The sequence below is a fragment of the Triplophysa rosa genome, linkage group LG14 (assembly GCF_024868665.1).
Source record: "Triplophysa rosa linkage group LG14, Trosa_1v2, whole genome shotgun sequence".
Lineage (NCBI taxonomy): Eukaryota > Metazoa > Chordata > Actinopteri > Cypriniformes > Nemacheilidae > Triplophysa > Triplophysa rosa.
In genome coordinates, this window is record NC_079903.1 from 16740038 (window position 1) to 16754727 (window position 14690).

Genomic DNA, 14690 nt, shown 5'->3' on the forward strand with positions numbered 1-14690 from the left:
AAGTTTTTTATCATTTACATTATTTTGAACAAGCTCACGCAGATCGAACGATAAACCGCTTAATAAAGCAGACTGCATTTAATATTACAAAGACAATATAGACACTTAAGTCTGTGTATCATCATAATGTTCATGTTGTTTATAATGTTTTTGTTGGGGAAAAATCAGTAAATGCTTGGTCAAGTGAAGCCTGTTAAAAGTAAAGCGGGTGTCTGCAGAGAAACCCGAGCTTCTCCGTTGCGTGGAACAGATAATTGTTTTAAAGGCTGCTGAGCGATCAAGTTTATTAAAGCGATTTGTATTTTTATGATGATTATTTTTGATATTGTGATGAATTTTAATTTTGATTAATTTCAAACTTTCAAACTGCATTTAAGCAGACAACGCTATTTTTCGATTCAGTTATTCAATAGAGCCTACCGATAGTTTTTTTTAGTTTTCGAATAATTGACAAACTCGCTTAGCTCTTGTTTCCTGGCAATTGTATAAAAATGTCCGGGATCATCGCTCTGTTTGAAAGGAATGATGTACCACTCTCAATGACGGGTGAATATCCGATCTGTCTGCTTACATGGCAGACGCAACTGCACGTATCCGATACATATCAGATTTATTTCCACATATGATTGAGGCCTGAAACCGATCTGAAAATATCGGAATCCATGTGCTTTTTTCCTGCTTACACGGTCATGGGTCATATCCGATCTGTGCCACATTGGAGGAAAAAATCGGAATTGGGTCACGTGATACATGCGGTGTAAATGCGGCCTTAGTCATCCTGTTGGAGAGAGAAAGGAAAAAGCTTTCATCCACAGGTGCCTCTCCACCTCTGCCCACAGTCAAGCTGCGCTATTTGGCACAACGATCCAACAACATGGGTTCAGCGCTAATTTGGGAAGCGAGAGTGTCAGAGAACCAACCGAGTGCCACATACTTTTCTCCCTATAGGCCTAAATCAAATCCCGCGTGTGTGTGTTTCCACGTCAGCTTTAGAGTCGAGCTCGAAGGATGTGTAATTTGCATTTCAGTGAAGCAATCAAGCATAGCTGACATTTGCATGAGGGTAATTAGGCACATGACAAAAGCCCTCTGTTCTCATGCGATTATCGCGTATCGTTCCGAGGTCTGCTTTGAGCTCCCAACAGTCTTCTTTCGAGTTTTAACCATGTGTCATTTATTTTTTACCTGTCGTGCCTGCAGTAACAAAGTAACCCATTTTTCAGCTCAATAATACTGACGTGGTTAACTTCTGGTTAATGTGGTTCCAGATTTATGGTTTGTTTGTACTTCCTCAGAATTACTGAGTTACTCATAAGAAAGAAAAGCGTATGTGGCAAATGAACAGGAAAGACCTAATACTCACCTTTTACGGTGTGATGTTCTATTACCCCACGAAGAGCTGTTAAACAGATATTGCCTTTGTTGATAGAGGGAGGGCATGGAAAATCCAGGCAAGAAAAGATGGAGAAACTGTGGCGCTTACACCCATAAGACCAATATAATACATTGTAAAAAGTAGTAGCAGAATGTTGTTACCTATGTTAAGGACCTATTTTGAGATTTTATACTTCAACAGAGCTGCTTGCCCATGCGGTATGCAGACTAGGGCATTCTGGGTAATTTTCATGCCGTTACCAAGTGGTTGCTTAGGCATTCCAGACAGTTTTCAATGGTTATCTACTGGTCAAACAAATCAAAAACACAATTTTCCTGCCTATGATATTCTCAATGTTGCTTGCATACTCTCTTCAATGTAGGTGTATGGGATTTTCGAACTGTTTTGGCATCCACGGTGAAAATCATCAGTCATATTGCGTAGAAAGTCATGCATGTTGAAGTATCGTTCATGTCTGCTGTGTTTCTGCTTTCAAGCGCCAACATAAGAGCTATGGGAACTCCATAGTGTTATAGACCACTTTGTAAAACGTAAACAATGCTGGTCAAGAACAGCTTCCTGTTTCGTTTTTTTAACACTGCATATATGTTAGATGTAAAAGATGAAATAAAAAAATGAAATTGGAAGTTCTTCTGCACGAGTGTTTAAATTTTCCAAAGTGGTCTATAGATGTTTTAACGCCACTAAATGAGGAGCAAGTGCTCAAACACACATCCCCACACACCCCTAAAACAGTCACAAAAAAGCTTCTAAGATCTCAAAACATTCGTGCCAGTCGCAGAGACTGTGAAGGATGGGATGAAAACAGTTGTGACACTCTTGTAGCTGAGAGCTAGTTTCATTCAGAATCTCTAGTGAAAGAAGATTGTATCATTGTATGTCACTGTAAATGCTGAGGGGTTGGGGTGGGAGGACCCGATGCAGACAGTCGATCAAGCAATCGTGCATGCTCAGCTCTAATTTTTCTTTCTCTCTCTCTCTATTTCTGTGCTGACTCGCTTGCAGTGTAAATGACTGCATTGGCTTTTTCCACGGATTTAAATCCATCAAGGCTCATATAGGGTCCTGTGTCCTATACTGTACCGTCTCTTGGCCGGTGTGTGCAAGCAAACGCTCGACTGGACCGGTGTCATAGAGCGGCTTGTCTTTGTGTGTCTATTAAAGGAAGATCACAAGCAGTTTGTCTGTGCCAGGAAGTCCTCCTACGCTTTCTCCGTCGCTGTATTTACCGACAGGACACGTGTTGAGCCCGTGCTCGTATGTGTTGATTGCTAAAGTTGGTGTTTGTTTTGACAGACTGGTAGCTCTGGAGCGGATCATCGCTCCTGGTTCATTCTTTAGAACATGAGCGAGTCATGATGTGTGTCTCCAGGTGAAGTTTATGCAAAATACAAATTACCATTTTGAAGTAAAGTTCAGACCAAGGACGTGTCCGAAAACTAAAATGTAGTCTTAATAGGCAGTGAATGGAGACAAGCACAGAGGATCCAAATAACATCCTACTTTATCTAGTAAGAAAACATACTGTAGATAAATCCTTTTTTTAGCTCAAATATAATATTATTTGTGCATATTTATTTTTATTTAAAATATTTATTTAAATTTAGATTTTTATTAAATTTTAAAATTTACTAAAACTTTTAAACAATACATTTTGAAAATTGTTTAAATAAATATAAGAGTTTGCTACATCAAGATGCTAGGATACTATAATAAAATAGTTTATTACATTAAAGAGATAATTCACCCATAAAAAAACATTTTGTTAATATTTATTCACCCTCTTGTTCTTCAAAGTCTGTACTACTTTCTACTATGGAACACAAAAGAAGATATTTGAAAAATGGTTTTGTATACATACAATGGAAGTCATAGGGACGCAATGTTGTTTGATATCTTATTTTGTGTTCTGTAGAAGAAAGTAAGTCATACAGGTTTGAAAAAACATGAGGGTGAGTAAATGTATCTTGTTTTTCTATGAAGCTAATGGGTGAACTGGCCCTTTAAAGAGTTATGTATTTTTAATAATTTATTTAAAATGTCTGAAATTGCATTTGTCCCAAAACACTGCTAAACTAAAATTTACTGAATGTTCGTGGACGTGCAAGTGACTTTTAAGAGGAATATTGAGTGAAGACTCATGAATTCAGTGAATCATTTTAACTGATGAAACACTTCTGACAAACCAAGTTGTTGACATTTAATGAAAAAACATGGATGAAAATGGACGAATCGCTGAAATGGCTGAAGGGTTGTTTGAATAGTCGATAATATTAGCTCCAAGTTGTAAGGTTGTCTCTTTAATGCAATCTTCTTCATGCCCCCTCCCTATTTCCCATTGACCTCCTCTTGCATCCACTGTTTTCAGACGAGTGATAATACTGTCCATCATGTGAAGGGTTGCTGTTGTGTCTGAACTTCCTGCTGTTATTTTTGGCATGATTGTTTCCCTTGACATAGCTCTAACTGCAGTTATGTGGTGACAGAGCTGATGCAGAGTGACCTTCATAAGATCATCGTGTCTCCACAGCCCCTGAGCTCTGATCACGTCAAAGTCTTTCTCTACCAGATCCTGCGAGGTCAGACACACACACACAAACACACACAAACACACAAGTTCACTTTGCTATCTAAATGAGGACATTTTTATATACTTTTAAATGAGGACATTTATATATATATATATATGTGTGTGTGTGTGTGTGTGTGTGTGTGTGTGTGTGTGTGTGTGTGTGTGTGTGTTATATGTATGTAATTATATGTAACTAATTACAGGTAATAGAAAATTATTTTTATTTTTAAAAATTAGCCCTGTCAAACGAATAATCGCGATTAATCGCATCCAGAAAAAAAGTTTCTGTTTACATAATATGTGACCCTGGACAACAAAACCAGTCTTAAGGGTCAATTTTTTTTCGAAATTGAGATTTTACATTGTCTGAAAGCGGAATAAATAAGCTTTCTAGTGATATGGTTTGTTAGGATAGGGCAATATCTGACGAGATACAACTATTTAAAACTGAGGAATCTGAGGGTTCAAAAAAATCGAAATATTGAGAAAATCTCCTTTAAAGTTGTTAGACAGAGGTGCTGTAGCGGCCCGTTGCTATAAAGCTCTCTTTTGGCTTACCACTGTAATGACATTGTGGAGAGTAGATGAACCCGAAAGCAGACATGCTACATAGATACCAAATTTGAGAGGGTAGTTCTCAAAGAGCGGGCAGTAGCGAGTAGGCACTTTTGTTAGAGATTTTGCTGCTTCCACTCACAAAAATAAAGTTTTTGTATATTTAAGGTAGGAAATTTACAAAATATTTTCATGGAACATGATCTTTACTTAATATCCTAATGATTTTTGACATAAAAGAAAAATAGATCATTTTGACCCGTACAATGTATTTTTGGCTATTACAAAAAAATTTGTAAAAAAAATTACTTTTATATTTATAAGAACATGCACATACATGCATTCATTTTTTGAAAAATATAAAAAATAATAAACATTATTACACAAAATAAATGTGAATGAATGAAACTGAATGTCCAATGAGTGAAAGTTGTCAGGTCTCTAGTGAAAACATTTTGACAAATTTGACAAAACAGCCTTCCTATATGTAGTACCACATACATAAACTTTCTCTCACACACATTTTTGTTTTTTCCGTCTTGTTTGGGACAGACACAGACTCTTCCCTCACCCCTTAATTTCAAAATCTATTTTGACCACATCCTCACACTGCAAAAAATGACTTTCTTACCTAGTCGTTTTTTCTTGTTTTCCAATAAAAATGTCTAAGAATTCTTGAATCAAGATGCATTTTCTTGATGAGCAAACTGACCTAAGAAAAGAAGTCTCGTTTTTAGTAAAAAAAAAAAAAATGAAATTTCAGTGAATTTGTGCTGAAAACAAGCAAACAAATCTGACAATGGGGTAAGAAAAATAATCTTGAATTGAGTGACTAAGAAAAGGGTAAACCTTAATTCAAGATTATTTTTCTTACCCCATTGGCAGATTTTTTGCTTGTTTTCAGCACAAATTCACTGAAATTACATATTTTTTGACTAAAAACAAGACTTATTTTCTTAGGGCATTTTTTGCAGTGCAGTGGTCAGACACAAAGTAAAACGCACTCACTTTCCCTTAGTCACACACACACACCTTCCTTTCCTTTAACCTTGGCTACATTCCCGCCCTCCCTTCACCAGTTCAACAGGAAATGTGGTTAGACTCTACTTGCTTGTTTATGGTTGTACATGATTCGTTTTCTTCCCACCATGTGTAGCAAACAATACACACATCAGTGTTTTAAAGATACACAATGCTATGTTACACCCTATAGTGTATAGTATATAGTGTATAAAACAGCACCATGGTTCCAAAGTGTGTTATGTATAAACAGGATTCCATTTCAAAGCATCACAGCACATTTCATATCAACACAGTGTGTGTCCAAAAATGGCGGTCTGATGTATATTTTTATATCTGTTGTCTACACAGGACTGAAGTATCTACACTCGGCTGGCATTTTGCACAGAGACATTAAACCTGGTAACCTTCTGGTCAACAGCAACTGTGTACTTAAGGTAAAACTAGTCATAGTTCACCATTTTCTTGAATCTTTCCTCTCTTTCATACCGGCTTCTTTTGTGTCTGTGCAGCCCTGCTGCCTTAACAATATAACCCCCGACTATAGGCCATGAATTTTGTTGTTGTTGTTTTTTAAGCTTTATAACTCATTTCTTTCTGTAGAGAGGCAGAGACGCCTCAAATCTGGGTCCACAGGGCCAGCCTACACACACAATATTTGGCTCCGGGGGGTCAGGGCTCCCTTGGGATTGATTCATCTGCTCGGTTCCTGACATAAATCTTCATTTTGGTTCCCATAGAGAGAGCTCAGGCACAATAGAAAACGCACGAGAGATATGGAAGATATAGAAAAGAGAGAACGAAAGCGAGAGCAAGTCTCCGTGCGTGTGCGTGCTGACTTTAGCAGCAAGAGAAATGTGCTCGAGGGGAGAACGGGAATAGATCATTCTGTTGGGCCGCAGAGCGGGAATCATTTAGTATGCGCTGGTTCATTTAGTTCCTAATCCCCATTTCCGAAAAGGAAGAGCATTTCTCTTATTTTAGCTCTGACGTGCCAGACCTTATCTTACGGTCATGTCCTGCGATCAAACGCGCTCGTGTCTAATTAAGGTTCAGCGCTGCTTTGAGCGCTGAAATAATTATTTTATGTCGGTTCATATGTTTTGTGTTAACTGTGTGTGTTTTTAAAGCTTTGTAATATTCAGCTAAATTGTCTTTGCTGTGCTACCTCTTATGTCAGGATGCCGATCTTTTAATAGTGAATAGGATCTGCGTTTAAAATAAAAACGTAAAAGCTGTTTATATGGAGTGCTGAGGAGATGTTTGTTGTTTTGTGTTCATATGCTATTCAAAATATCTGTCACTCCTTAGATAAAGTGTGTACTCATACAGCAGAAGAATACATTACAGTAGGCTGTTTAATAGGGAAGTAACAGTATTATTGATATTGTGTTATCGCAATAGCAAAATTGTCTCAATATTATCGTGGTCACATGACTGTATGAAACGATAGGTCTTCCGGGCCTAACATAAAGAATGTTAGAAAAAATAATAGATGTTACCTTTGTCAAGGTCCATCTGGTGTTATAATAAAAAAATTTTATGAAAGGGATTTTTAAGTCATTTGACCCGTCTCATACTTTAACTCATACCTCTAAGCAACAGTTATGATTAGAGGATAAAGAAAAGAGGATGCTTATGGCACGTTTCCAAGTCATCATTTGTCATTTTAAATATTGCGATAAATACCGCACTGTGGACATTATACCGAGGTATTACCGTACAGTGACAGCGGGTGATTTTGATATTGTTACATCCCTATTGTTCATTATTTCAAAGTGGACAAAAGGATTTTTTTATTTTTAGGAAGAATGTTGGAATTGAAATGAGGTTGACCATAATATATTTTATTTAAAAAAATGATGCATTTGATTTTGTGGATATATTTTTATGGTAAAATGAAACCATTGGGATGAACTGGGTGGAGTTACTTTGGTTAACTGTTAGTAATGCATGATGTGCCATTTCTAAAAGGAGGCGAGAGACATCTTTTTCTCTTTTATTTCCCAGGAGCACTTTCACCTCGGGTTGATTTGAAATTGGGCCTTGTGTTTACAGCTCCTTCTTTATTTGTCTCTCAAATGGTTTTATTGCATAATGTAATGCTACGAGAAAAATGACGCATATTTTTACCCATGTCTATTAGTCCACTAAAGTGTGTAAATAATCCTTCATTTTGCGCAGATTTGTGACTTTGGCCTGGCGAGAGTGGAGGAGCTGGACGAGTCGCGTCACATGACACAGGAGGTGGTCACACAATACTACAGAGCGCCGGAGATCCTGATGGGGAGCAGGCACTATTCCAACGCCATCGACATCTGGTCTGTGGGCTGCATCTTTGCCGAGCTGCTTGGGCGACGCATCTTGTTCCAGGCCCAGAGTCCCATCCAACAGGTATTTACATGTGCTGATGCACAGCACTTGATGTGCTCTAACTCTCAGTATCATCCTGTTCAGTGTTTGTGTTCTGAGAACATTCTGATAAACAAATCAAAGCCATGTTATTTTAGGTGAATGGTTAAGGACATGAACATCATTTTTATCAACCAATCAGAGACCTTTAGATTTAAGGTTTGGGCCAGTCGTATATAGACGGTTTCAAAGTGACAACATAAACAAACGTTACTGCGCGCGTTCGTAGACTGCCCTTAACTTCCGGTTCAGATTCACAAACAATAGTGTCGGTAGATTATTTCTGATAACAAGCAAAAGAAACCGAGAAGAACCGTTACTTGGCTAAACTTGTCTCTCCAGTCTTTTGAATTTAGACTGCGAACCGCTAGATGTCAATGTACCATATGGTTTCTTTAAATGCGACAAAACTACAGGACCCATTCAACAAATTGATTATTTTATCAAATTAACATACTTCAAAATTCAAGAAATTGTTTATTTAATACAGTTATAATACAATACAATAATAATATAAATATCTTTATTTATAATAATGTTAACATAAATTAAATAAATTAACACAGACTTGAAGTTAGTTGCAGTCCCTGCGCGTGCGTCCGATGAAACGGTGTATATCCAATTTTAGTGTAACATTAACATCTTCTTCAATGTGGTTAACTTCCGGTCTGTGTTTGTTGATCGTTCTATTTAGTGACTAATAATAGGGCTGTCAATGCTAATGTGTTAACGCATGCGTTTTTTTTTTTTCAGATTAAAGCGGGATCCGTTTGTTTTGTTATCCTTTGTCTAGCATTACATTACATAATCATGCTCTTATTCATGTACAGGCTTTTAAACCACTTAAGCGCGATTTGAAACGGTTGCTTTGACGCGTTCAGTATACTGTAGATAGACAGCTTCTAGCTGTAGGACGCAGCAAAACGCAACGCGAGGTCCAGTCTGGTGTATACAGTCACGGGCTAAAGACTGCGTCAGTGAATCTCTGTCAGACAGCGCACCAGTATTAAATTCTCTTTCTTCTGTATTTAATTTACAAGTGAGTAAAACATGGGGAAATTTTGCTTCTTGCCTGAAGTATCCCTTCAAGTTTAGCAAAGTAACGGTTCTTCTGGTAACCCAAAACAATACTGGCTAGACATACTTTTAACTTGCTAGCTAATGTAATTGTTATTTCTTTTTATTGTTATCAGAAATAATCTACAGGGTCTCTTTGCGGATGTGTACCGGAAGTTAAGTTTGTGTCACAAAAGCGTGCATGCGCAGTAACGTTCGATTATGTTATTGCTTCGAAACCGTCTATAATCAAGAAAAGATACAACCGTTGTGTTATACATGCATGCTCAGCTTTATTAGCGTTGTTTGTGGAAGCAGAAAAATCTGTATACTAATGCTGCGAGTGTGACTTGAACGTACCATATTTTTGGCAAATGTTGTGCTGCCATGCTAATGAGAGAGAGAGAGCGTGCGAGCATCGGGACAGCTCAAGGCTCTGTTGTACTGAAACCCCAGTATAACCGTGACCCAGAAGCCCTCTGTCCTGTTTTCAGCAAACATTACAGACACCATCATTGCTCAGGCAAAATATCTCTAGCGTTCACACTTTCAGCGATGCCTCTCGCTCTTCTATTCCCATCATTTCGTAAACATGACATATGATGCAATAACACTTTACGTTCAGCCACAGTAATTATCCTCAAAATGTTCAGCTCAGCATTCATCCCATGCTGGGCATTTAGGATGGCAGATCGGCCAGAAAAGTCACTTTGATTAGTGTGGTGTGTACATGATAGTTGTTCATATTAATGGTCCACGATGGACAGATGGATGGATGGATAAATTGGAAAATTGGGAAATAGATATTCCCTCATAAATATTTTGTGTCTTTAAACTTGAAATGACAAATATAAAAACTAGAACTGTAATGTAATTAATTAACTTCATTAATACTTCAATATTTATTTTTACCAGAACTTAACATTAGTAGCCAATCCCCGTTGTTTTCAATCTGCGTGGTGTTTAATAGAGCATATGTAACAAATGCTCTTAGAAGTAAGATTACTTAAATATTTTACACGGAAGATTATGAGCCATATGTTCTATTCATATTTCCCCTGCAGTGTATCACAGACTCTGGGACTGGCTGTTCCTCTCATTTTGTCTGTGTGTGTGTTTCTCATCCACACAGCGCTGAATGTGCACAGACAGCACATCGACGTTCCCTTTAAGGCTCATTAAATTCTCTCCAGTGGAGAATTTGATTTACTCGAATATGGTTCTGCTCCGGTTTGCTTACGTACAGAACACATTTCTAGGCTTTGGTTTCTCTGCATTTTTGATTAGAAGCACAGACTTGACTTTTTATGTTTATAAATCTAGTATTATATATCTAGTATTAACATCATACTGTTTGTTGTAATATAAGTAATGTACTGCAAATAGTTATTTTATTTATTTGAAAATAATTGAATTAATTAAATTGTTAATTATTTATACAATACTATAGAAATAATTCCTGTTATGTATTCATTTACATTTATAGTTATTTAAAGGATTATTTTTGATATTAAAGCGGCAATGCATAACGTTTTTGATTAAAATGAACAAAAATACATTATTATTGAGCAAGTGCTTAAAACATCAGTGTGCAAAACTGTCTACTTGCCTTGATTTGCAACGGTAAGCTTATAATAATGATTTATTTTCTGAGTTGTACAAGGAAATTGCAGTTTGACATAATTTGCTTTCAACCCATGTGTAAAAAAAGAAACTCCAAGCGACCTGCAATTTATGTTTCAAACAGGGATGGTGCAGAGAGACACAAGTAGCAGCTTTAAAGGGACAGTTCACCCAAAAAAAACTCACTCTCGAGTTGTTCCAAACCTGCATACATTTCTTTGTTCTGATGAACACCGAGAAAGATATTTGGAAGAATGCTTGTAACCAAACAGTTCTTGGACCCCATTGACTATCATAGTAGGAAAAATGACAATGGTAGTCTAAAATGCCCCAGAACTGTTTGCTTTCCTACATTTTTAAAAATATCTTCTTTTGTGATTAACAGAACAAAAAATATAAAGTAATTATTCCTACTAGGGTAGTCAGTGGTGGTCAAGCATTCTTCTAAATATCTTTCTCTGTTTTCAACCAAACAAATTTATACAGATTTAGAACAACTCGAAGGTGAGTAAACGATGGCAGAACTTTTATTTTTGGGTGAACTATCCCTTTAATGTACATTAATATTAAAATGATGTTCATCCCCACCCCCCAAATCACAGAACTGGTGCTATTTAAAAGGTGTTTATTTATGTGGCTTCAAAAATGTGGATCAAAATTCTTTCTATTCATCCTACTCTTTTTTTTCTCTATGTATAACAGCTTTATTTATACTACTATTTATACTTTTTCTCTTGACATAACAGCTGGACTTGATCACAGATCTGCTGGGGACTCCATCTTTAGAGGCCATGAGGACGGCGTGCGAGGGGGCCAGGGCTCACATCCTGAGAGGGCCTCACAAACAGGTGAGTCTGTTGTCATACAGGTACACGGTGTTCGGAAACCGCACAGCCAGCAATGACAAACTGAATGACTCATTAGCAGATTATGTACTGAGCGAGCGCTCGCTCGCACTGATGTTTTCGGTCCCAGGAAGCCTGATTATAAGCAGGCGCTGCCATGGCGACAGACTGTTCCTGCTGAGTGACGGCACCTATTGACCGATCGTGCACCTTGTTTATGGAATCGAGCCGCTCGTCCTGCCCCCGGAGTGCAGAAATCTCCCGTCAGCCGCTGCTGCAGGACTCCCTGCGCTCTGCTCGCTCAGGGCTCCTCGCTTTGACTCCATTTCCTGTCCTCCATCGTATCCACTGACAGACGAATTGATCAGTTGATGAGAGCAGGGAGAGAGAGAGAGAGAGAGAGAGAGAGAGGGGGGAACATCATGGCTATTATTGATGATGTACTGTATGTACAGTGGTGCAAGCAACTCTATGTAGGCGACTGTCTTTTATTATCGAAGTGGTAATACAAAATGGTGAAACTAACACCTCAAAAACAAAGAAAGTGATTTCGACTTGTAAAGACACGTTTGAGAAATTGCTACGGTCACGGTTTTGAATATGTAGAAAGCTGTACCCTGTGCGAGAGTATGTGTGTGAGATAGGCTCTGGGTGTTGGCTCTGTAGCTCGAGACAGCTACGCTGAGAAGGCGATACCCTGGTGAGAACAGGAAATGCAGAGGAAGGGCTGTGGACCTCTGCTTCCTGCATTGCATCGACCTGATGCCTGGCTGCCCACCAAAGAGCACACCATCTTTACACACAGGCATGCACCTGCTAGATTAGAGGTACAATTTAGGTCCATTCACCACCCGTAAGCCAACTACGCACACACTCCATGCCCCTCTCATTCACTCATACTGACATTTGGCTGACCTTGTCACTTGACGCTGCCTTCTGTGTGTGGTGTTTTTATCATGTAGATCGTAGAGCTTCCTGTTACGTGGAGGGAGATCAGACAGAAGACTGGGTCTGGGGGTCGTAGTCATGGTCACCTGTCTTTATCTGTCCGATCACGTGTCTGAATGAATGTATTTATATATGCACCTAGATTGAATATCAGACTCGTGGCATTTAGGTAAATCCTCATTTAGGTAAAGCAGAACTATGAATGTCATAGCATCATAAAACGGAATATAAAGCACAAGGCATTTATTTGAAATAAAGAGTACGCTTTGAGCAAAACATTCAACAAATGCATTTTTAAATTGTGTTATATGATAACTTTATAAAATGGATCTTAACACAGCCTCTTATTGTCTTCGTTTCTTAGAGCGTGTTTACTTAGAAATACAATACAAAACACACATACTGTATGATTGCAAAAATGCATCCTTGGTAATGGCCCCCATACTGTTGAAATGTAAGCAAATAGTGTCAGTTTCTAGTCATGTTTGTAAAGACTTCATACATTCTCTAAATAACATTGACCTTGTTGGTTAATAGCAAAATTGAAAGTATAAGAAAAGATTGAATGAAAAGCCAATATGTTGGTAGGTGCCACTTTATCTGTTATCTAATGCAATGAATTATAGGCAAGTGTGGCTTTTGCGCTCATGTAAATGTAAAATACGGATCTGCCGGTTATCTGGTGATTAATATTGATGTTTATGGTCTAAACTTTCATTTGCATATCATTGATGTCAGACGGAAAGCTTGTGTCTCCAGAACTTTTATTTTAATGTGTGCAGTCAAGGTTTTCAGAGAATTTCTTTTGTTGTCTTTGCTGATAACAATGCTCTTTGGTCACCATTCCATGCAGTGAAGGTTAAAGAAGTGAAGGCATTAAAGATTGAGTGGTCAGGTGGCTTTACCAGCGGAGTCTGTATGACTGCGGTAAATATAGTATGCCAGACCTCCACCTCTACTTATGAGAAGGTAAAGAGCTTATCAAGAAGGTTTTTGAGTGAAAAAATAGGCAGGATCTCCAGAGAGTCTAGCAGGAGGATTTCAAGAGGCATTTCAGCATAGTTCTCAACAGCGCTGTGATATGTGGTATGCTTTAATGCCCGTGCTCAAGATAGAGACAGTCACTCAGGATTTGACTGAGTGCTTGGGATGGAAGAATAAATAAAGAGGTCTGTCCAAATTGAAAAAAGAGAGAAAGAGCGAGACAGACATCTAAAAAGTGGACTGAGTCTTAAGATCAACTCGACTGCCTCCACTACTTCTATTAATTTTGCAAGGCTCTTACCATCACTAGAAAGAGAGGAAGCTTTTAGTGGCCTATAGTGGTAGAAGAGAAGAAGAAAGTGAAAGAGAGAAGGTGGGAGAGAGAGAGAAAATGGTAGAGCAATAAAAAAGTGAGAGAGGGAAAGAAAGAAAGAATGAAAGAAAGAGAGAAAGAAAGAAAGAAAGAAAGAAAGAAAGAAAGAAAGAAAGAAAGAAAGAAAGAAAGAAAGAAAGAAAGAAAGAAAGAAAGAAAGAAAGAAAACGAATTAATGAAAAAAAGAAAGAAAGAAAGAGAACGAATTAATGAAAAAGGAGAAAGAATGAATGAAAGAAAGAGAAAGAATAAACAAACGAAAGCAAAAGAATGAACGAACCGAACGAAAAAAAGAACATGTGAGAAAGGGAGGGAGTGTAAAAAGTGAGAGAGGAAGGGAGTGTAAAAAAGGAAGAAAGAAAGAAAGATTTGAGAACTAGCGAAAGAGAGAGAAAGAGAATGGTAGAGCAATAAAAAAGTGAAAGAAAGAAAGAAAGAAAGAAAGAAAGAAAGAAAGAAAACGAATTGACGAAAGAAAGAATAAACAAACAAAAGCGAAAGAATGAAAGAACCGAACGAAAAAAAAGAACATGTGAGAAATGGAGGTAGTGTAAAAAGTGAGAGAGGGAGTGTAAAAAAGGAAGAAAGACAAAGAAAAATTAGAGAAAAAACGAAAGGGTGAAAGAGAGAGAGAAAATGGTAGAGCAGTAAAAAAGTGAGTGAGTGAATGAATGAATGAAAGAAAGAACAAAAGAAGAAAATGTGAGAGGGAGGGAGTGAAAGAAAGAAAGAAAGAAAGAAAGAAAGAAAGAAAGAAAGAAAGAAAGAAAGAAAGAGGTAGAAATCAAAAATAAGAGAACAAAAGAAAGAAAGAACCAAACGAAAGAACAATGAGAATGAAAAATGAGTACGAAAAGAAGGAAAGAAAGAAGGAACAAAGGTAAAAATCAAACAAATCTCTTGTAG

General features: G+C 37.7%; 1 protein-coding gene across 1 annotated transcript in view; it reads left to right on the forward strand.

Annotated features, from left to right (window-relative positions):
- Positions 1-14690, forward strand: part of nlk2 (nemo-like kinase, type 2) — a 78013-nt gene that overhangs the window by 45341 nt on the left and 17982 nt on the right. Inside the window, exons 4-7 of the mRNA XM_057350583.1 lie at positions 3869-3975; positions 5895-5980; positions 7728-7937; positions 11381-11482. Of these exons, the coding sequence (XP_057206566.1) occupies positions 3869-3975; positions 5895-5980; positions 7728-7937; positions 11381-11482 (505 nt within the window). The remainder of the gene's footprint in view (positions 1-3868; positions 3976-5894; positions 5981-7727; positions 7938-11380; positions 11483-14690) is intronic.